This window comes from Macrobrachium nipponense, chromosome 21, assembly GCF_015104395.2.
Source record: "Macrobrachium nipponense isolate FS-2020 chromosome 21, ASM1510439v2, whole genome shotgun sequence".
In the NCBI taxonomy this organism is placed as follows: domain Eukaryota; kingdom Metazoa; phylum Arthropoda; class Malacostraca; order Decapoda; family Palaemonidae; genus Macrobrachium; species Macrobrachium nipponense.
The window spans coordinates 75882879-75908648 of NC_087212.1; the positions used below are offsets into that span (position 1 = coordinate 75882879).

The following is a 25770-nucleotide window of genomic DNA, read 5'->3' on the forward strand; positions in this document are numbered from 1 at the left end:
AAAGCAAACACCGCTGAAGTCTATGCTTAAAGATCCTTCCTGTAAGAAAAATAGCTTGAATTGATCCTCCTTAAGTAACTATTATTTTAGAGTCTTTTACGTAAAACATTCATTCTTTGCATTAATTCAAATTCACCATAATTATGTGCGTGCGCATTACACGCGCAGTCTGAAGCTGGGATATTGACTTCAGGGAAAAAGAACTTTCTTTTGTGATTCATAATGGAATCCTATTCTCCATGTCACTGAGATAACTCATTCCTACAGGAAACTAGGTACAGAGTCATTTCAAGAAAGAATCAGGTAGATCTCGTAGCAGACATTATTCATATGTGAGTGTGAATTCAAGTTCTAGTGATCAATCAATATCTTTTATTTTGTTTAACTGCTAAGTATTTACTCATATTAGTTTTACAAATTGGTCTAGTATTTTCATTGTGTTTGTGTTTGCATGTGTTTTTATCATTGACTTTTTCATCATTTTTTGTCAATCTTGTTCATTTTTTGCTTCTCAAATTGCTAGCGTTATTGTTTGAGTGAATAAATTGTAAAGTATGGAACCTCATTGTTTGTCCTCTAGTACATGCTAACCTTGCTGAGGTTGATAGTGAAGACTCAACCACACAAAAAACTCTTCTCCCACTCATGAGTCAATGCCGTGTATGTACTGTACATTGAACTTATAAGTGGGAGAAGAGTGTTGGTAAATCTTAATAAGAGCTCCATCTGAGTTTGAGTAAAAAATTATTTCTACAACATGGAGAGAACACTCACGATCTTCTAAGGAAGAAGGAAATCCGTGGCGGTAAGACCTGTGGGTCTAGAAAACAGAGTTTGAATGTTTGTATCTACAGAAAAAACTGAGTCCGTCATATTGTTATCACTGTCGTATCAGCTATTTTACTGAGCTCTTTACGTTCGTTTGTGTGCTGCGCAGTCTCAAATTGCCAATGGAAAACCAAACCTATCGAATGACATCACGAAAATAACTCCACCCACAAAGTGAAATCAAAAGAGAATATCCAATCGCAAATAAGCACGTTTAATATATTTCTCTGAAAAAAAAAAATGCAGTTCTCTTTTTTAACGAATGAGAGGTATTTATGCAAGGGCAAATGCAATAAAGTGTTAGTCGAGCCGGTACGACGAGTGAATGACGACGACCTCCTTCGCGCTCTGATTTTGGTGCCGAGGTAAGCTTTCCCTTATAGTGAGAAAACTGCTAAGTGAATGACAGAAATTGCACTCATTATTATTATGTCCATATTGAAAGACTGGTAACTTTGGCCCAAAATCATGGTATAATTAGAAGTGAACAAATTTGGCCGACATGTAAAGAACAGTGTCTATTTTGACTTCAACAAAAAAGCCTTTACCTGTGATAAAAGTTATGTAGTTCCCAAAAAAAAATTAATAAATAAATAAATAATTGTAATTCTGATGTCACCATATGAAAAAACGCATGGGTTGAAAAGTGTGGATATTGAAACAAATTTAAAATTGACCCTTACATTTTGCTTCGAATTGGTTTTCTTGTAAGTGTGCTCGTTTTGAGTTTCATGTCAGCGATCCGACCATCAGTGACTGACGCTGACTTTATAGGGGAGTTATGGTGAATTGGACATTTAGACGGTATCACAAAATTGCAGAAGGTAAAATGGTTGAAATTGATGCATCTAAGCTGGGTAAAGGGTTGTATAATGTGGGGAGAATTAAAGAGGGTCAGTGGGTATTTGGGGGCATTTGTAGGGAATCTAGGGAGTTCTACATGGTTCCGCTGAACAACTAACGAAATTCAGAAGTGTTGCTCGGTGTAATTAAAGAGTATATGGGACCAGGAACAACAATTATTTTTGACTGCTGGAAAACATGTGACTGCCTGGCTAAGGAGGCCTACAAATATCTACAAGTTAATCTTGGTGTTAATTTTGTGGATCCGGGAACTCGTGCCCATACGAACACTAGAGAGGGGCTGCGGACAGACGAAACATTTGGTGCCAACATAATATGGCGGACGCAAAAAAACATTTCGCCCGATATTTAGCAGCGTTATATTTAAATTACAAATACAATACTCTTTGCAAAGGTTTCACGCCTTTGGGAAAGCTGTGCTGCATTGTATCCTCCACTCTAAGATAAGCTATTTCTTGTACTACATTACATACTTTTATTGTCGTATGAAGTATGGTGTCAATCGGGACTTGTAACCGTAACGCACTGCTCTTAAGTAAACAAGTCACTGGAGTATTGTCTCTCAGTTGTATAATTTATTTTTTCCTTACCCCTAGGACGCGGTTTGGGGTCTGGGGGAGGCAAAAGGTAACGTCACTCACCACTAGGTTAGGGGTGAGTTAGGTTAGGGTAGTGCCCTAAAAATTAAGTTGAAAATTACAGCCTTTGTTACAATGCACGCTCCGCAAAAATGACCTTATCTTTGGGACTCTGATGTTTGCGAAGTTTGGCGTCCATTGTTTTGGGACGACTGCTTCTTGATCGAAAAATCTACTTTTCTCATAGTTTTTTTGTTATTAATGTGACCTTGGTTTTCAGATAAGTATTTTGAGCGTCCCAAACTCCGCCCCCCACCCCAACAAAAAAACCGGAATCCCCACTTTGGTCAACTAGGATTGTTAGATGGGAAAAAGGGTGTAATTACTAATGCCGCCAGCATGGACGCTAAATTTTAGCATAATTAATTAAGAATAATTTGCAAAATTATATTTTTTCCTGCAAACTACGTACATACCCCGTGTTGTTAGGTATGTACGTAGTAATGCCACGATATATAAACATGTCTTGGACCTGAGTTGCAATCGCTTGAGGAATGTGATTTGCATCAATATTCATATATATCATATGTGGAAGGCTAAGCGCTCGGGATTAACCTTCTTTACAGTAAGCTTAAGGGGGGATTTAGGGTTGACCACTAACTTTGTTCCTATTGCATGGATGTTCATGAAAATTGCAGGGTTCTTTTATCACATGAAGGTCATGTGTCAGCCAAAGTTTCATTACCCTAGGACAAAAATTGGCCAAGTTATAGAAAAAAAAAAAATAGAATTCTTTTCATAGTAATAACTGGAAAACTACCAGAACTTTTCCCATCAAATTTTCAACATAAAAACTTAACAATAGTACAAACAAATTCATCGAGTCAAATTACCTTAAAAGAAAAGCAAAAAAGAAAAAAAAGAAAAAGAAAATTTTCAAAAAAAAAAAAAAAAAAAAAAAAAAAAAAAAAAAAAAAAAAAAAAAAAGAATCCACATTGACAAAATTGTGAATGTTTTTCGACCCATCTATAGAGAAAACTTTCACAATCAACATGCAATTGGTCCCATCAAAATATCTTAAATTTTAGCAAAGATATTTCACATTTTAGCTTAAAAACTTATATTTTGAGAAAATCACGTCTAAAGTTTGTGTATATTTAAAAGTATCACTATTCTTACATTTTTGGGTAGCTATGTATAAAAATTGCCACATTTGTGCATATAGGTATGCTATATATATATATATATATATATATATATATATATATATATATATATATATATATATATAGGTATAAGCTACGAAGGAAAAAATAAACAACGGAGTTTCTGCAAGATCTTTCGACTCAACGTCCTTTACTCAGCTGAGTAAAGGACATTGAGTCGAAAGATCTTGCAGGAACTCCGTTGTTTGTTTTTTTCCTTCGTGGCTTATACCTTTATTTATGGATTTATCATGTTCCAAACTTTCGTGATTCAGTTATACACACACACACACACACACACACACACACACACATATATATATATATATATATATATATATATATATATATATATATATATATATACTATATAGTGTATGAATATATAGTAATAATATCCCATCTCCATAAGGAAGAGGGAGGGAGGGATAGACATGAGTTTTACACTTATGTTTATATATATATTGTTACGTATGAGCCTGACCTTGAAAGGACTACAATACGTAAACATGAATAGTTGAGGGAAAACAAATTAAATTACTTGAACTTACCGTAAAAGGATTTATAGTGATAATTTACTCTAGAGGAAAGGCCGCCAGAAACTCAGCTAATTACTTTACAGCTATTTATTTACAAGAGGCTGCTTAACAGCCAAGGTTATGTAAATGCAACTGGTCCCCACATGGGCTAATAATATCTCTCAAGTGAATGATAGCTGGCGCAAAATGAAATTCACGTAAAAGCTGGTTTCGAAATCTTGCGGTAATGCAACACTTGCGGGCAGACAGACTTGACACGTGACTCAGGGAATCTGGAAAAGGATCCCAGATTAGACAAGATAAAAGAAAAAGGACTTCTTGCACAAGTTACGATTATTCAGTTCTCTAACACTGGGGCAAAGGAACTCTAATGTTTCACTGAGGTATGCACTGAAGACTTCATTGGTCTGGGACGATCACACAAGGGAAACATGCGGCCATGAGGCAGTGAGAGGAAACAAAGGGATGAGTTCTTTTGATATAGAAGTTTGAATTGGGAAAATGGGAAGTAAATAGACAATAGGATGTAAGGAACTGGCAGTATGCTGCTTCACAAGACGTACCTGGATGCCATGTTCAGTGGATCTTTGTAGAAATGCGGCCTGGCTTTGTCTCAGGTCTGGGGCTCGGGCGCGCCACTAACGCCATGGATAGGCCTAAATGGAAGGCGGGTGGTTGGACATCCGTCCGAGGTCACGACTGGAGCTGACTGGGGGAGCTTGCAGGTGTGGTTGCTGGGTGTTGGGGTCAGCTTAACCCCCCCACGAGCAGGGCAATCCTGGAAACAGAACATACAGCCAGCAGAGGGTTCACAGGAAAAAGAGTTTAAGATATAGGCCTAAGAAGTACCAGTCTGCCTACATCCTTCCCATTGGGATACGTCCCTAAAGCTGACAAGAGACTATATTCTTCCCCATTCCAACAGGAAATGCCTAACTCTGGCCGGCTAGCTTTGGTTTCCCGCCTAGATCAGCTGATATTTGGAGGAATATGGCTGCCGTTTTACAAATCAAAATAATTACTTAAATGCTGGGTAGACGAAAAGATCAATAAACGTAGAAATACCTATATATATATATTATATATATAAGATCAATATACTATATATTATATATATAAATATATATATAATTATATATATATTATGCATAGTTTACAACCACTACTACCTCACAACCTTTTTCCAAATAAACTTTGCACTATGACTTGCATTTCCGCTTGTTACACACAATTTTGACTGGAAGTTTTTCTAACCTTTTTCATTAGCATTAGAATGTTGTCACCTTCATGAGTTCTATCTTCGTTGGACCCTATGTATTTTTTCCTTATCTGACTTGTTTTCGTAACATTCAAGGTCTCTGAGCGAGTTGCTGAACTGCTGACACGTGCTTCTCCCTCAAGACCCCTGCACTCTCCCCTCCCAACACCCACGCTTTCCACAGAATTCTAAGATATATTTTTTTCCCCTAGCCTTTTCTGCGCTAATTCACGAGCCTGCTTGAGCTTGGTGGGACGCATTGTTATCACAATATACAGCACAGTAATGCACAAACTCGATATAATTGCGATAAAATCACAAATAATCGATTTGTTAACAAACTTTTTCTCGCTTTTTCTAACCAGATGTCTAATAATCACATTTAATAGACATATATATTCCATATATGTAAATAAGCCCATGACCCATGGGGTCACTGGCGAGACAAGGAGTGTGATATGAGCTAATAAACAGGACGCAAGCTAGATGCTGCCGCGTTGTGTCTGTGACGCCCTGGTTTGCATTTGCCCGTGTAATCAAAAGCATTGTCTAAAACAGGTCACAGTGCCTTCGTCTGAGAGGATGGTGACCTATAACCCGCAGAGACAACACGTGACTTCCTAGTCACATGTTCGTCTGTCTGTATGTTATGTATGCTGAGCTAAGCTTTGCTCTACTATCTTTGTAAAAGACTTTGTAACTTAGATCTCTAATTCCACTCAACAAGACAAGTTCTCTGAAATCACTTCTTCCTCTACTCAAGAGATGTATTTTCCAAATATATGTTAAGTTTGACAACGATGAGTTTAAAGTCTTCACCTCTATACCCAAAGAAGATACTAACGAAACTTAGAAACTCTCGCTGCTTCGATGTCACTCCAACGAGAATGGGAAGTAGACAAACAGATACTTGCGTATAACATCACAGGGTATAACATCCAACGGGACGCCTTTCTATACATATGCATATCCCGTATAGATGCACATACTCACACACAATGCATGCCTACATTCCATATATATATATATATATATATATATATATATATATATATATATATATATGTGTGTGTGTGTGTGTGTGTGTGTGTGTGTGTGTATATACATGTATATACATGTTACATATATATGTTTATATAGGATGTATTACATATATAAGGAAGCAAGGGAGGTGTCTTGTGGCAATTTGGCAAAGCTTTATCAAACGACGTTTCGGGGTCGAACCCCAGCATCACAGCTGTAAATAAACGAACATACATATACATAAAACGTAATAAAAACACTCATCCCAAGAGCTAACACACATTTAAAAGAAAATTCGCAAAGAAAAAAAAGAACAAGAAAAAAACACTGCTAAGAGAATGACAATTTCATGTGAAGGAAACAGGACGAGTGACTGGAACAAGAAGGAAAGGTCTCAAGTAAATATGGTTATGCCAGGTAAAGAAAGATGGGTAGCGGTAGTTTGCTTCTTTAATTTTGCAACTACTGTTTTTATGAAAAGCGATTCGAAGACAGCAAGCTGTTCAGGGGATGAAGCCCGTGTAACGATTTTAAAAATATTTATTTATGCTAATGTTTAAAATTTTGCATTTTCTTTGCAACGTTCTTCCAACAATGGTCCAAGGAATTCTGTAGATGATAACTGGACACCTGTTCGATAATTCACCACTACATATAAATAAATAATGCATATATATATATATATATATATATATATATATATATATATATATAAAAATATATATATATATATATATATATATATATATATATATATATATATATATGTGTGTGTGTGTGTGTGTGTGTGTGTGTGTGTGTTTATGATTTATATATCTATATATAAAGCATGCATATGTGTATATACATATATATAGATATGTAAATAAATATAAATAGACGTATACATATACATATACATATATGCAAAAATAAATTTATTTTATACTAATTTAAAAATGTATAGTATATATGTATGTTTATGTATATATACAGTAGATGTGTATATACACACATATATATATCACATTTTTAAATAAGTACACATGTATTTCATTTATGTATACGTAAGATATATATCATCATCATTAGCGTTCTAGTCCACTGCAGAACAAATGCCTCAGACATGTCCTTCCACTCCCGTCTGTTTATGGTTTTTCTATGCCAGTCAATACCCGCAAATTTTCTTAGCTTGTCAATCCATCGTCTTCTCTTCCTTCCCCTGCTTTGTTTGCAATCTCTAGGGACCCATTCTGTTATTCTTTTTTGTCCATCTATTATCTGACATTCTCATTGTATTTCCTGCCCACGCCAAAATCCTTGTCTTACTTGTTGTTAGAATATCCTCTACTTTAGTTTGCTCTCTTATCCATGTTGCTCTTTTTCTGCCTCTTAGTGTTATTCCAATCATGATTCTTTCCATAGCTCTTTGAGTTGTAACTAGCTTGTGTTCTAAGGCTTTAGCAAGGCTCCAAGTTTCTGATGGATTAGTTAATACTGGTAGGACCATCTGATTAAATACTTTTCTTTTTAGAGAAAGTGGCATTTTACTTTTCAAATTCTCGTTTTGTTTACCAAAAACTCTCCATCCCATGCTTATCCTTCTTTTAATTTCGGTCTCATGCCCTGCAGAAACACTTACTGTCTGTCCAAAATACGTATGTCCATTAACAATCTCTAGAGATTCGTCCATAACCCTTATTTGTTGTCTCTCTGCTTTTTTTCATTAAACATTATCTTAATTTTACTCATATTCATTTTCAGTCCTACATTTTCGCTTTCTCTATTCAAATCTTCTATCATCTTTTGTAATTCCTCTCCTGACTCATTGAGTAGAACTATGTCATCTGCAAATCTGAAGTTGTTAAGATATTCCCCATTAATGTTAATTACTACATTTTCCCAATCTAAATTCTTAAAAACTTCTTCTAGGCACGCTGTGTTTAATTTAGGAGAGATGGGGTCTCTCTGTCTAACTCCTTTCTCAATCGGAATTTTCTTGTTGTCTTTATGTAGTTTTTGGATTGCTGTACTACCCTATAGATATCTTCAAGTGTTCTAACATAAGATTCATCTATTCCTTGCTTTTGAAGGGCTTTCATTACTGCTGAAGTTTTGACAGAATCAAAAGCTTTCTCATAGTCTACAAATGCCATACATAATGGTTTGTCATACTCTGTAGATGTTTCCTTTAGCTGGTTAATTAATGGATATTGCCAGTTGTTGAATATCCGCTTCTAAAACCTGCCTGCTCTCTTGGTTGATTAATGTCTAGCTGTCTCTCTATTCGGCCTAATATGATCTTTGTAAATATTTTATATATTACTGAGAGTAAATTTATCGGACGGTAATTTTTCAGGTTTGTTGTGTCTCCCTTTTTGTGAATTGATATAATGATAAAGTTTTTCCAAGCTGTAGGTATAGAGCATCCTTGCAAGCATTTTGTGTAGAGTTCAGTGAGTTATACTATTATGAAATTTCCTCCATCTATTATTAAATCATTTGTTAGGCCATCTTCTCTGCTGCTTTGTTTCTTTTCATGCTTTTTAATGCTTGCTTTACTTCTCCTACTGTTACTTATGGTACCGGCTCAGGTGTTTCATTATTTCTATTCACAAAGTTATTTCCTATATCACTATTGTACAGCATTGTATAGACATCCTCAGCCATTTTTGTCACTCCAACTCTTTAGTTGACAGTATTTCCATTTTCATTCTTTAAAGCAAATATCTGTTGGCGCCATGTTGGATCCAAGTCTTCTTTTCATCAACTTGATGCTTCTTCCCTTCTTTAGTGCTTCCTCAATTTTGGTCTGATTGTGTTTACAATTGTCTTGGGTTTTCCGTTTGTTTATTGTTTTTGATAGTTCTGCTAGTTATATTTCATCTCTCTTAGATTTTACCTTCATTTCCAATCGTTTCTTAATAAATATTATGGTGTTTTCTGATAGTTTTCCTAGATCTTGTTTAGGAACTTTCCACCTATCTCTTGTGCTGATTCCAATACAAATTTGGTTAAGTTACTATTCATTTCTTCTTTATTTATTTCCATTTCATCCTGTAGCTGGGAGTACCTATTTTGTATTGCTAAACTAAACTAGTCAGAGTTTTCTCTTATTACAGAAGTGTTTATTTTCTTTCTTAAAATTAGTTTTTCTCTTTCTTTCCTTAGATCTAGACAAATTTTACTTCTCACCATTCTATGATCGCTTGACTTTAACTTGTTTAACACTGTTGCATCTTTATTAAAAAAAACTTTTTCACTGAGATTAAAATTACAGAGAAGAAGAAGAAGAACAAAAAGGAAAAGAATATTAAACTGCGATAAGATTTGATAAAAAAAGATCTGGTGGCCTATTTAAATTAAAAATATCTTCTGTGCGGAAGCAGAACCTAAATTTTTCATGGCCTTGACATCCTTAAAAAGGGAAAGCATTCTAACTACATCATCAAACATGCATCTGAATAGCAGAGCTTACCGACTGAAATAGCACTACTACTAATTACAGCACTAACCAGTTTATCTGATGACTCAGATGACCTAAGGGAAAGTTGCTAAGGTCTGAATAACATAAGATATTATTGAGTTACAAATATCACTTTATAATCTGTAATTTTAGAGGGGACGTTAATATACTCAGCTACAAACACTGAATCTACTTTGGCAGAGTGAGTCTGATGCTGCTTCCTACCGCCAGAAAATGAAATTGTTTTGCAAAAGGTTACTTTACTAAACACACCTCCTTATCCCGTCGGAGGCCTGCTTAGTATATGTAGAGAGTATGCAAAAGGGTTGAGTCACATAGTGAAACAACCACTGTCGTGAACACTGAGCTTAGCATCAAAGTAAGTACAATATGAACAACCATCAAAACATAATTTACATTTCCTTTTACATTAAAAAGAAAGTTATCCCCCTAAAACTGGAAGTCGTGAATAGAATATTTCAGTAATATACATAAGTATGAAAGTAACACTAATTAATTTCTTAGCTTTTAATACAAAATAAATCATTGTCGTTTAACTGTTATTCCATAGTATTTACATTATTTTACAATGATATCTTTTCTTCTTACAAGGTCTTCTCACTTTTAAAAACAAAACATCACATATTTAACTAGCTATTGGAAAAGTAAGTTTTCATATGTAAGTTTTCATCAGTATCTATATGTCATTGAACACTAGGCTTTTCATAAGTTCAATTATTTGATAGCTGGGGTGGAGAAGATCCTGATGGTTTCTTTCCTTTGATTAAAAAAAGTTTGTAGTGTGTTTTCTCCCAAGATTAGTAGATTCTATAGAGTTTTAAGTTAACGTAGTATCTTTGCGGATGAGCACAAGCTTAGTAATACAGTGCCTGGTCCAAAGAGGGGCATATTTGCATACTGCAGTAACTACAGGCCAATTTCTATTCTCCCTTTACTTCACAACAAAGAATACACAGGCTAGCAGCAGCCGTTTAAAAAGGGAATCAGTAGCTCAGGAAGGAGCGATATGAGACTGGTTCATATGAAGGAGTGAAGCGTCTTAGAAGGTCCGTAGTGTGTGTTCGGAGAGAGTTCACAAGCATCCTGCTAGGCGGCGTTGCCTCTCCTTCCATGAACTCTCTTCCATGTGATCACGTCGAGCCATGAGGCGAGCACACAGTCTGGCGTTCAATATGGCGGCTGGTTTATCCTTCCTCAGCCAGGCAGCACTTTCCTGGGGCGCATTTTCTCTCAACTCCAGTTAATCTGTAAATACAAGGTCACAGGCTGTGAAACAGACAAAAGTGATTGAGAGTTTAATCCCTTAACGGAAGTGGCGTTTGAGCTGGAGGGGCATGCCCGTACTTAATTATGAATAAAATTGGTATTATGTTATTTTTAATCGGAGATGGCATAAACTTATTACAATATATATATATATATATATATATATATATATATATATATATATATATATATATATATATATATATATATATATAATATATATATGTGTGTGTGTGTGTGTGTGTGTGTGTGTGTATGTATATATATAACACATCAGACAACCAAGCGTTTACACATTCGATCTAGTGGATAGAGAAGTACTGGAGGAGAAAAGTAATTTAATTGTAAGAGTCCGACTAGAAATGAGAGATAAAGCAGGATAAATCAAGGTATAGTATACTCGGAGTTAAATATATAACTAAGAAAACGAGCAATTTAGAAGTTGTCACCGAGACCAGTGAAAGTATGCTGTCTGAAATTTGAGGTATCAGAGCAGCCAATTGCCTTGGATACCGGAATATCTAGGATGGTTAAGTTTGAATTTTGTTCTTTTCTATTATAAGATTAAAATCATTATTGAATGTAAGCAAAATCCAAGAACCGGTCTGCATCGAAAACACGTTTAAATAGGATAAAAATATCGTTTACAAAGCGTGGGTAAAACAGAGAGAGGAGAGAGAGAAAGAGAGAGAGAGAGAGAGAAGAGAGATAGAGCAAAGGACCAAGTTAACTAGCATGTGGGCCCCTCTGACATGCGCACCTCATTTGTCAGACCACTGTCCGGTCATTATGAAAATAGATGTTAATAGTAATTATGAAGAATTATATGAAATAACTGGTAGAGATCACCAAAAGGAGGACGTTCAGTGGTCTTGACAGAGTCAGTTTTAGGTACTCACTATGCCAAATGTTAGACAATATATAGTATACATTCTATGAGAAGCACTACACTGCTCTGGTTTTCCTGTAATCAGAACTCACGTGACTTCAATATAATTATTTACCCAGACAGCCGAATCATTATAGTTGACGACTGTTGCTTCGGTGCCCGCGAAGAAAATGAAAAGCGATGGGTCACTAGATGATATATGCCGACCCATTTGAGTCAGATATAAAATTATGTAGTCGGCTGGAATAGTTATGTAAAGGGTTACCGCAATCAGGCGATTTTCAGGCACAATTTATGGAAGGACAGCGGAAGACTTATTGGTGGCTAGTTAGTCAGTTTAGGCGTATGATAAGGTTTCATTATCGTAAGGTAATTGTTGTCACAAAGAAAAATACAGATAACGTAAAATATAACGGGCAACAAACAAACTGAGAGAGCTGGAAACTCGAAATTCTCTTGGAATGAAATAAGTAGGTTAATTAGGTGAAGGGTTGGTCTGAACGCTAATGTAACAAGATGGAAAAGAAAGAAAGGGAAGGAGGCTTCTCATATCTTTAGTAACATATACACATCACTGTATGGTGAGGAGAGATATAGTAAAGCAGTTGAACAGAGGAAGAAAGGATGACCATAGCCGTGAAATTTATGCTGATGCTCTGATGAAGCCACAAGGACACTTCTTCATGGATTTAGTAATGATATTTTTAGTCTTCATCTCACCCCTGGTCAAAGATAAAAGGAAGGATTTATAGTTCTGAGAACTATAGAGCATTGCTTTAAATAACACCTTTTGTAAATGACTGGATTATATTGATATTGACTACTTTCGAAGATTGTGTAAATAAAGTGATTTTCCACATCGCTTACAAGGCATATTTTTATTGATCGTTGTGCACTTTTATACAAATGGAGACGGTGGAATATTACATCTATATGCCTAGTGTGTTAAATATATTGGCAACTGCTAGATTATTCAAAAGCCTTCAGCAGGATACGGTACGAGAAATTTAATCAACGGGAGGTTGTGCCCGCTGGTCACCATACTGCCAAATACAATTATTGGAGCTAAGGTTAAATGGAATGGTCTTCATTCTGATTGATTCAAAATTCTTTGAAGGTTGTAAAACAAAATGTAGGATGTTACATTGGCAATGGTTGCGCAGCTGTTTCCACATAATATGCTGACTCTGTTGACGTATGTGAAAGTTTTAGTCGTAATTCTGGCAATTATATGTAACTGCATATGAATAGCCTAAAAATTTGAATTTGATGTAAGTCATACATTCTTAGATGATCGCTTCTGAATTTAAATTTTTAAACGTAACACTCACTGGTAGGCGAATTATTTGGACAATTTCTTTACATTCTCCTCCACCCTCTCTCTCTCTCTCTCTCTCTCTCTCTCTCTCTCTCTCTCTCTCCTTACACCCTTGAAATTGTGGGGACATGACCTTGGGGATTCCCTCATAGTGAGGAACTACTTTCTAGTCTACACCTCTGTGAGGAAGACGCGATCTGGAGACGTTCCTAGATAACTACTGTGCCTGGTGGTCATCTGAGAGAGAGAGAGAGAGAGAGAGAGAGAGAGAGAGAGATGAATTCCTATATACCAACATTTAAAAATGGAGATTTTCGACGAGGTAATTCCTTATAGCTCATCCATGGTACGATCTATCAGCCTCAGATTGTTAAGATAAGATGTCGTCTTAGTGCTGTATGATGCTCATACGCTTGAAGGATTCGTGAATGGTTATGCTCGAAAGAGACATATGAAGATAAGTCGCACAATATTAAAATACAATACTTCTCATTCAATCTCCCTAAGACAGGCAGTAAGTAGCTGATTCTGGGTTTAAATAATTCTGTAGAGCCGGGAAAGTGTTAAGGACGAAGTTAAGAGAAATTCCAAATGCTTTGCTACGTGAGCAGCACCTGTAGAATGAATTGGAATTGTACTTTTATATTCTCTGATGTATAGTGCGGGTATGAGAATGACACAAACTTGTCTCTTAGGGTCCAAATTATGAAAACCAGTTATAAAAACAAGCAGAAATTACCCTGCAGCAATCTTTAGAGATCTAAAACCAAGTAAGAGACGAAGAAGTAAAAACTTGTCCCTGAACCCAATGAAAAACAGATTAAACTCCTTTGGACCGGATTGATTCATTAATAGTCGGGATTACACTTATTGCACACTCATAATATACACTGTAATAAAGACTTTGGGCCATTGGTCAGTCCCTTCTCAGAACTGGCAGTGTTGCCAAATTTCCTCGGCGTTTTTGGGACTTGGGGGCCAAGTGTGGTGCCTGGCGTTGCCACATCAAATGTTCTCAATCGATTTGTTTGGTGTTCGGATCCACCACACACCTCAGACATGAAGAAAACAGCGCTAGATTTTCTGTTGCATAATATTTTGCGCAGAGTAACGATGTAACCAATGCTCCTTTTTTATTTATTTATTTATCTCAATTTATTTTTTGTTTTCTGTAAAAGAACTGTTGAGATGGCTATTTGTCTCTTCGCCGGACCTTTCTCCGTCCACCCGAGATCTTAAAAACTACTGAGGCTAGAGGGCTGCAAATCGGTATGTTGATCATCCACCCTCCAATCATCAAACATACTAAATTGCAGTCCTCTAGCCCCTTGTAGTTTCTATTTTATTCAAAGTTAGATTTAGCCATAGTCGTACGTCTGGCACCGCCATAGAGAGTTTCATGGGCAGTGGCTGAGAGTTTCATACAACATTAAATGTGATATAGATTTTAGAGCTGGATTGGCAGTTCTATTACAGGATTGCCAGATAAAAGTTTCCTCGGAAAACTAAACCTCTATAAACTGGAACTGAGCAAGAACGTGTCAAGTATTTTACTTTAGAAGACCTGTAGAAAATGAAGATTAAAGATCTTAATCAACATAAAAGGAATAAAACCATCAGAATTTTATACATCTGTTTCGTTGGCTAATATCTAAACAAAATATTTTCCTCTAAGTGTGTGTGTGTTTATGTATATATATATATAATATATATGTGTGTGTGTCTGTGTGTGTGCATGCGTGTGTGTGTGTGTGCATGTGCGCGTGTGTGTGTGCATGTGTGTGCATGTGTATGCGTGTGTTAAATTAATCCTTTACAGGGGAAAGAGAGAGAGAGAGAGAGAGAGAGAGAGAGAGAGAGAGACATGAGGTGCCTCATTTCCTTGGCCGTCTTGTTTGCATTACTTTTCTATTCTACCAAAGTTCGGATTTGAAACAGAATTCATTAGCTGAAAATAAGACTAAAAATACCATGCCATAATTTCGACGCCAAAGGTAACGCCAAAAGAAACTGATCCAATTATTGTGTAGCAAAAGCTGCACTTCATTCAAAATTCAAAATGGCTTGATTGGATGATTTAATACTTTTCACATCCCGAAATCTAATTGCAACTTGGTAAAGGACGCCAGTGGTGCTCACTCACCGACCCCAATTAAGAATAACTTTAAATCTCAAACAGGGAATTCGAGCTCGCTTCGTCCCTCTACAGGCCAAGAAACCACTTCAGTTTCCTTCATGAGTCTCGTTACTAAGCCAACAGCACTCTGAATTGGCATAGGAATCTTCAAGGACCGTTGATATATATATATATATATATTATATATATATATATATATATATATATATATATATATATATATATATATATATATATATATATATATATTTATTCTAAGGCAATATTGAGTAAAGAGATACATTTCACACTTCTCTCTTTTCAAAGGCAACTGTTTCTAAGTCATTTAAAATATGTGCCATACCTTTAAGATGGCGGGTTTTGTCCTGACACCTGGCGTTTGCTCAACCGTCTTTCTTCCTATCACAAAGGAATGTGTCTTTCCCACAAGTGCCTCTATCGGTCAGACCTGTGACATCCTTACAAATGAATGTACATACCCACCACACCCCAAACTGCCCCTGGCAACAGTACGGACAGCCTCCAGCTTAAAAATGCATACGCATCAGATTCCTTCATTCAAGGAGGTCGCCTCTACAGCTCACTCTGTCTCCAAGCAAGGATACACGATATGTAATTCACTAACACATCAATTCATACCTGTAAGATATATATAATATGTCAATGTAACCCACAGGAGAAAAAATATTAAAAGACTCCGGTAGCTCGATAATTTCTCCTTCCACCAGACCTCTTCAAGAGTTTTACTTTAACTAAACAGAATAAGTATTTACATAAAAAGTAAAAATCGACATTTTTCTCACTGGAAAAATAAGATTAACAGAACGGTTGTCAAAGTAAAAATTAGGTTGTTTGAATGTTAAACAAATGGTCAAATTAGCAATTCAAAAAAGTTAAAAGAGAGAACTATTCAACTATTTGGTGATTGGTCATTTAAACTTTTCCCTGAATTTGTACTGTTGGAAAGCAACACGAAGGAATAAAGGGTCCAATTTATATATGACCTGACTGAGACTGAAGTTCTTTTGTTTGTTAAAACATATGCAAGCTGTTTAACAAATTTCTTGCAATCATATCTTTTTCCTTGAATAATATCACTGTTTTGTTCCAAAGGATAGGGCAGCCACAATTTTGCACATGTAAATTAACAGCCCTGTTTGGAGAATTCGTCCTTATACAATATCGATGCTGGGAAATTCTCTTATCAATATCTTTTCCGGTTTGTCCCAGGTAGAATCTGCCACATTCACAAGGGATTTTGTAAACCACGCCTTCTTCTAGTTTGGGGCTGTTGCAAATGACTGTCTTTCCTACTGTGTTGGAGTAAGAAAATACCACTTTAAAGTTTAATAATCGCAAAGGATAAACAATATCACTGCATGAAGGGTGGGAAGGGAGAACCAAAGTATTACTCATATATTCCTTTTTGGTGTTTGTTCTATAATATGTTTGTTTAGCTAAGAATAAGCATTCTTCTAATTCCCTGATCGAAAAGTTGTTTTTATGCCAATTCTGGTGACTATATTGACATATCTCATCTTCGGTTACGAAGATTATATTAATTATTATATATATTATATCTATAGATAATATATAATATATATATATATATATATCTATATATAATATAATTATATATATTATATATATTATTCACATATATATATATATATATATATATATATTACACACACACACACACACAATATATAATAATAGAATATATATATATATATATATATATATATAGAGAGAGAGAGAGACGAGAGAGAGAGAGAGAGAGAGAGAGCAGCGAGCTTAATGATAAATAAAAATGCCAAGACCAGGAAGAACATTCTTTATTTTAGGAGCTCTCGAGGTTTAAAACCTCATCATCAGGCTGAAAAAAATGAAAAGGACGAATCACTAAAATTACATTAAAATTTCATAGTAGGTACCCAAAGTGGGTCGTTAGCCATTTTACTTTTGATTGTGGTACTTTGTTCACCTTTCATCTCATTTTCTCTTTTGTATGTTTTGCGTTTGTTTTAGTTTTTTCGTAATATTTTAGTTTGTATGTACTGTTCGTTTTATTTTATGTTTTTAATGTAGCTATTAGGAAGACAATTCATTTCATGTAATTTTAGTGATTTCTCATTCTTGTCCTTGTTTCAGTCTAATGATGAGGTTTTAAACCTCGGGAGCTCGTAAAATAAAGAATGTTTTTCCTGGTTTTGGCATTATTATTTATCATTAAGCTAAGGTTTCCCAGTAGACGCTCAAGTACTAGACTATATATATATATATATATATATATATATATATATATATATATATATATATATATATATATATATATATGAACAAAGTTACAACCATGAAGGAAAATAGACACACCGGAGATGCTAGGTACTTTTGTCTTATTACCAGGACATGGTCACAGGAACTAAAGATATACAGTTGTTGTTGTTGAAGATTAAGCCAGCCTTGTGCTGGCACGGGCTCATGCTCCTAGAGCAGCCCGTAACTGGATTATCTGCAAAGATACAAATACAGTACTGTTGGCGGTTAAAAGATATACAAAGACAAGCGGCTATATAAATGGTGGGTACAAGTCACAGGGTAATACGAAATGGTTGGGAGGTCACAGAACGGTCAAGAGATTAAAATCGAAATCTACTTATTGGTAATCTTCTTTATTCTATCCTTCAGTTCCTTCATTACATAGGAAGATCTCGTGAGGTCACTCATCACTTACTTAATTTAATAATATATTCTAGATTTTTTGTTTATAAATAAATCTGCCCCAAAAGGTAAATTCTACCCTTTGCTGTTTCCGCCCATCGGAACAAACTCACGCACAAATACTGTACTCTAGCCACGAAAGGTCGAGACTTTCCTACCCTGGAGATTAACGTTAATCCTGAGACTGAACATATTCGAGCGTACTGTCCAGCTATTTGCTTTTATTCTGTTTTAGATTAAGCTGACCTTGCGCCAGCACGGGCTCTTGCTCATAGAGCAGCCCGTAAGGCTTTTATTCAGAAGAGGCTTCGTTTTAAAGTAATAATGCCATGTATATGCATGCTTACGTTAACGTATGTACTAATTTACATAGAAGGTACACACACAAACACAAACACAACACACACATATTATATATATATAATAGATATATATATATATATATATATATATACTATATATATATATATATATATATATATATATATCTATATATATATATACTATATATATATATATATATAAACGAACTACAAATGTCCTTTAATATCTAATTCGCTTTCTACCTCGGAATTAATATATTTTCATATATGTTTAACCGAGGGGGAATTTATTAAGCGATAATAGAATTGGCGATCGACAGGCGCGAACCATCGATCTCTCAATTCCAGGACTGGCAGTGAAGCTGCCAGTTAAACATATATGCAAATATATTAATTCCGAGGTAGAGCGCCATTAGATATTAAAGGACATTTGTAGTTCGATATATGTATATGAATCACGGTAATGTGATAGACTTATATATATATATATATATATATATATATATATATATATATATATATATATATATATATATATAAATATATACTTTCAAGATTCCAAACTTACTAACCCTATTTAATCAGATGCAAAGACAAACCCAGGAACAAATAATGAGAAGTCGACAACAGTAGACCGGCCCTGCGCTGCACAGGTAGATCAAAACATTTAATTATGAGCCCAATCGCCGGTTACTATTGACAAGAAATAGGTACAAGTTTTTACGTGGTGCCTTTTTCACGGGCAAGCTTTATGTAACACACATTCACATCTGAAGTTCAGCGAGTAACATGATTAATCAAACCTTTATCCTTATCTTCTAATTGAAGAGTCAAATGATGAAACACAACAAATTGCAGGCAAAGCCGTAACCGGTCTCAGTATGACCGGGAGTTCCCCCCGGGTTTACATTTACTGGCAAAATTTTTAGATTAGGCTAGCCAGTCCTTTACATTAAGTCATTTTGAATAAAGACCTGGTGTCCATAAGGAAAAAGTCTAAAATAATGTGTGAGCTAAGAAAACTCTAAAATAGAGTACAATAAATAAACAATTCACTTTTTCGATACTTAGCAGGATGTGAACATATCCAAGAGGAAGGTTCCAATTAGAAGGTAAAATGACTGATGTTTGATGTAAGTAAGGCTTGGTTTACAGAAGGCGAATGTTGACAAATGCAAGTTTATATGGCGTTTGGAAACCAGGAAGATTATGTGATGATGATGGTAGCATGATTGATGGAATATTGATAAAATATTCTTTGCTTATTACAAAAGTATGCCAGTGTTTAATTGTGCCACACACCTAGTAGAATAATGAGAGTGGGTTTGAGATAAAAAAAAAAAAAAAAAAAAAAGTGCAGCCGGATCTCTACAAACATTTTGCAGCAGAAGAGAATGTCTGAAAAGAAAATCTGCTACATATGTTGTGTAGGATAGGATGATAATGGGATAATGGAAACGAAACTTCTCTACGGGAAGTCAAGTGTAATTGCTCAATGTAAGCGATATAAAAAGGTCGAGTGTATCTGGTCAGCCAGAAATGAAAGAATAAGACATCTATAGCTGCGACAAAGACACGTTAAAATCTAATACGGCGATCAGACTTTTGAGGTGTTTTGCTCATTTACTGAGAAACGAAGAGGTCTGGTTGCAATAAATAGTAAAGAGAGGTTTGGGAGGGTGTAGAAGGACATCAAGAAAAAGCTGGGTTAACGCATAACAGCAAAATGACGGGCAAGATAGAAGAGAATGGCGCATTATTTGAAGTTTGTTTCGACGCTCTGTTGCCGAGACTTCGGAGTAGGAGCGTGCAGTGTAACCCTGTATGTATGTTCAGCTGGTATAGACAGATCTTACTTGATTTAACGGTGGAAGTCTGAGTGCAGCCATGACTGCAGGCATTCTTTTTTTTCCAATGAAACCACTCCTTAACAAGATATAGCTTTTGCGGGGTGGGAGTTCTGCCTCATGCTATTAAAGAAAGCAGAAAGAGACTGAGAATGTGACTTTAAAGACTGATGTATATATACACGATGAAAAAGATGACGCCAAATGCTCATTTCTTCAAGGTAGAAACGACACGATTTTCCCGTGAGGGTCGAGGACAAGCTCTAGGTCTAGTTTAGCCACGTGCACTGCCGGCAAGGTGTAACAAAGACCTTGAAGGATGATCTTCTTCAAGGTCAGCCTAATGAGAGTTGGCAGGGTGCGCGGGAGTGAACCGTCTGAGGGGTAAGTCTTGTGCAAGGAGGCTGGATTTACATCTGACTTCTTTTATTAACCTTTTACTAAATGTTTGATAATAGTTTCTCGTAGAATAAGGATTAAATAATGGTATTGGTCATACAGTACCATAGAATTGAGAACGTCCGTCAGACCAAGGATCTGCAAGAAGAATGGATTGACCTGTGCTCCCGTAGTCTTTATCTCAACGTGACCCTTTGTCCCCAAAATATTTAAGCAATTTAGCAGTTATCTTTTAAACACTTGCACAGTTAGCTTCCATTCCTACTTTGAAGGCTATAGTCATTTATATGCCTTTCTGAAACTTCACATGTTGTATTTAGATCCCTTCAACTTCTGCAGTTTACATTGCCGTCGCTTAATTGAAGTCCGTGATCAAGGAAATTATTCATTGTTAGTTTCAGCAGGTGTAGAGCACCAGGAGAAACACAAATAGCGTTCAGATGCAGCTGTATTTGCAAATACCGAACGATCCAGACTAATTCCTATAGTATTTCACAACCTAAGATTTGTGGGGCTCAAGTCATTTACAGTACAGAAAACTGGCTGCCTAAATCTCCGTAATTACGTAATATATTGAAAAGATACGACTCTAAATATTCATTCTGCCAATGACATTTCAACAGTTGAGTAAAGGGACACGGAAGCGCGTCACACTGATACCGTAAACATTGGCCGGTAAATCACGGCGTGGGACTCCATGACGACATAACCTGACCCAAGGTTCCCTGCATAATAAAGGGCACGTTTTCGGTCGTTAATGGGTTGCTTGGTATGACCTCGATCCTCCTTCCAGCATACTGTCCCATGCGTCTGTGGAATCCGCACCAATGTTTAAAAAGGTCATAGATACAACAAAATAATTCATCAATAATCATTGTTAAAGGGGAGATTATAAAACTTGGGAACAATTTTAGGCTTTTATATTGATATTTAAGGTTCTTAATTCAAGAAGTGTGCTAGCCAATTATTAGTTTTTTTTTCGTTTTTTTTTTAAAGAAAGATCATGTGTATATTTAATAGTGCCGTCAATTTTATAATGCTCACTCAGGGAACCAACTCCTCTCACCCGTCTCCGTTTATTTCCACTCCATGAAAGTTGGATCCTGTTGGAGACGCAGCACATATTAGTTATAATTCCCCTTGGGTGAATTCCCGAGGTGTACTGAAATGGGTATTGAACGATATTTTTGGCTCAAGATTTGTGGACGTATATATATATATATATATATATATATATATATATATATATATATATATATATATATATATATATATATATATATATATATATATATTATAGATTTATATATATATATATATATATACATCTATATATATATATATATATATATATATATATTATATATATATATATATTATATATATATATATATATATATATATATATACTATATACATCGAGCCACAAATGTCCTTTAATATGTACCTCGAAATTAATATACTTTTGTTCATATATGTTAACCGAAGGGGAATTTTTTTAGTCGATAAGAAATTTGTCGGCTCATGGGCGCTAACCATCGAACCAACAAATTCAGGACGCTCAGTGAAGCCTTAGACCACACGACTAAAAAATTCCCTTCGGTTAACATACTGAAGATATATTAATTTCGAGGTAGAGCGAATTAGATTTAAAGGACATTTGTAGCTCGATGAGATATGACTCATATATATATATATATATATATATATATATATATATATATATATATATATATCTATATATATATATATATATGTATGTATATATAGTATGTATATATCAATACATATATATATATATATATATATAATAATTATATATATATATATATATATATATTATATCTGTATATATACATGTATATATATGATATATATATATATATATATGCATATGTATGTGTGTTTTTGTGTTTTGTACGAGTATGCGTTTGTATGTGTTTACCTATATATATATATATATATATATATATTATATATATATATATATATATATATATATATATATATATATATATATATATATATAGAGAGAGAGAGAGAGGATTTGTTTCGTGTTTCCTTGCCGATTTCCTCAAATGTGGCTCTACTTACTTCTATTGCCTCTGTTGTATGATTCATTGTCCTGAAACCGTTACAAAGAAGACCTTTTTCTTCCGCAAAGCTCAAATACTTCGAAATTCTTGAATAAAATCCTTCGCTTAACTGAATGACGGTGGGCCAGAAGGAGCTTTGACCATCCGCGCTACCTGACAAAGGTTCATTTTATTTATTTTTTCCTTAATCATTTTGTTATGGATGAACGCCTACGAATAATCTATGTATGTTTTTGAATAAATCATGCACGATAAAACAATACATTTAATGATTAATATTGGGAAGTTTTTTTCTTTTAGATCATAAATAAATATTCTTAAACCTCTGGCATTGATGTGCGCATAGACTGAGCGCTTAGTGGTATTCATTCTGGTCAATAAAATTGAATGAATAATCATTTATTCATAACTGACCAAAGATATAAGAAAGATTAAAACACTAGAATGCCAAACTTCTCACCATAAGTAATTCATGCCGTAATTCTATATAAATTGTATAAGTCAAATAGTTACTTAACATTTCTCATCCTCATTCGATACAAATTTGTAGTGAATTCAAGGAAACTGGGATCCAAAATTTAAGAAATTGAGTTATTGTTGTGGGTCCAGAGAAAATGTGGAGACAGCCGGGATGTTCTGGAGAAGTGGGAAAACTAACGACGAGGAAGTAAAAAGCAGTTTGTGAATCTGGCTCCCTGCCCAGATTTTTTTTTTTTTTCATTTTCTCTCTCTCTCTCTCTCTTTTTTTTTTTTTTTTTTTTTATTTCGATGTTGAAAGTCTGTTGCTCTTCACCCCGGGACACACCTGACGTCAGCGAATGCGCTTCCAGGCTCTGTATTCACACTATTTAAGCCAATTGCAGCGAACCCTCTGCAACATTCAGCGATTACTTTCTATACGTAGTGCGTCTCCTGGATCTGTTGTGTTGTATTCTGGCCGGTGTTTCGAACACTGAGGGTGAGTTTCCACAGGATGGTCAGCGCAGTCTTCCATTTTCAGAGGCTTTGTTTGTTGCATAAAGGGAACATAAGAGATTTCTTTTGCTTTTACATAAAAAATATGAAGTGAGAAATTAGACGTTTTGGTTCATCGAATACTGAATCTCAAAAAAGATAAAACTAGAAATACTGAAGGGGAACGTGTGTATTTAGATATACATAGAGATATGTGAATAGATGACTGCCCTATGTTAATATTACTATATGGTGCACACGGAAACAACTTTAAGAGAAATGGAAGAAATCTTAACTTTTGTGCATCGGCAGGTTACACATCCGTGAGGAAGGAAGGCTCCCGAAGGAGGAAAGGATGTTACGCCTTCTGAAAGCACTCAAAAGCATTTCGGTTGAGCCCGTCATGCTCGTTGACGGTGCTTGCAACCAGGCAATGCAGCTCTTCGTCGAAAACGTTCAGATGAATAAGATATGTTCTGTTAACCTCGGGTTTTCAGCCAAAGTAGGTGTAACAGGATTATACAACAGTTTATCATATATTCGTGGAATCATAAGTTTTTCTAAATTCATTGTGATACCTTGTCTACATTCGTTTCGAAATATTATATTGCAAATTTATCATTTCCTTTCCTTTCCAGGTATGTGAAAATTTGGCAGATCATCCAGAGGAGAATGTAATAGTCCAAAGGGAGTTCAGTTTATTTTCCTTTTACAACAGCATCCTTCTTTCTGTACCAGCTCTGATATTTGTGCTCTTCATGGGGGCTTGGAGTGACAAATATGGGAGAAAGGTTAGTATGTAGCCAAGAATTTGCCAGTGTTGTTACATTTCCTATTACATACTATATATGACTTAGTAAAAAGGATACCTTCATTGCTCTGACTCTCGATACCTTTATTGTCCAGATTCCTCTCTTGCTGACTTTGGTGTGCCACGTGATGTATGCTGCTGGGTATCTGCTCAACAACTGGCAAACTTCTTGGCCTGTGGAAATTATCTATCTAGTGACATTCTTAGAGTCACTTGGTGGAGGTAACGTGGGTCTTTTAACTTCGACCACCAGCTACATTAGCGACATCTGTCCCGAGAAAAGCCGAACGTCACGTCTCAGCATAGCCAATTCTATGTGGTACTTGGGTGGTCCTCTAGGTACCCTTATTGGAGCGATTATCATTAAACATGCCAGTTACAATGTGGCGTTGGGACTGGTTCTCTTGGCATACATTTCAGTTGTGGCCTATGTCACTTGCTTCATCAAGGAGAGTCACGGACCCTTTGCCAAGAAGGAACTCCAAAGCAAAGGATCACTCAACGGTAGAACGAGTGAGGTTCCGAGCGAACGAGCCACCATTCCAGTCATGATCCGAGATTTCTTCAACTGGAGAAGAATCCTAGAGTCCTTTAAAACAGCGCTCAGGAAGAGGGAAGGAAACACTCGCTGTGTGCTCTTGATCATTATTGGGTCTAATATGATTCGTCGCGTTGGTAGAGGTAATTAACATTTCTGCTTGTTATCACTCTGTGGTGAGAAATTTTCGAGCTAAACTGTAATCATCTTTTGTTCATCATAGTCTATTTAACTCTTACCTTCGAAGCATTGTGATTCTGTGTTATCTATTTACAGGATTTTTCATGTACATGTTTGTCAGACAAGCGGTACAATGGAATGCGACAGACTATGGATACTGGGCTACATACCGAAACCTTCTGGCTGCACTGGGTAAGATTTAGTACTTTTTTTCTGATCACTAATTATTTTCTCAATCCGCGTGTAGAAGACTACTGAATTAAAATGTTCCAATGAGATCTACTGTCTGAGGCTCCAGATACTAACACCATTTACCACTTTCAGGTTCCCTGTTCTTGATTCCTCTACTGACAAAACTTTGTGACATCAAAGATACGTCATTAGTGGTGTTAGGCTCCATGTCAATAGTTGCCGAATATGTTTGTTACGGTTTTGTAATGAACAAATCACTATTTTTCTTGCTATGGATGGGACCTGTAGCAGGTTTAATTTCCAATGCCAGCATCGTCGCCTTCAGGTCATTACC

The 25770-nt window shown here is 35.6% G+C and overlaps 1 protein-coding gene across 2 annotated transcripts in view; it reads left to right on the top strand.

Moving 5' to 3' along the window:
* Nucleotides 1–1150: 1150 nt before the first annotated feature.
* Nucleotides 1151–25770, top strand: part of LOC135197621 (lysosomal proton-coupled steroid conjugate and bile acid symporter SLC46A3-like) — a 27708-nt gene continuing 3088 nt past the window's right edge. The window contains exons 1-6 of one of the 2 annotated variants that reach the window (XM_064224642.1): nt 1151–1193; nt 24028–24217; nt 24354–24506; nt 24622–25207; nt 25341–25436; nt 25569–25770. The exon at nt 25569–25770 is cut by the window's right edge and continues 29 nt beyond it. In XM_064224642.1, coding sequence (XP_064080712.1) covers nt 24071–24217; nt 24354–24506; nt 24622–25207; nt 25341–25436; nt 25569–25770 — 1184 coding nt within the window. In that variant the 5' untranslated portion in view covers nt 1151–1193; nt 24028–24070. Of the gene's footprint in view, nt 1194–23583; nt 23720–24027; nt 24218–24353; nt 24507–24621; nt 25208–25340; nt 25437–25568 lie in introns of those variants that run through there. The other variant, XM_064224641.1, reaches the window with a different exon arrangement.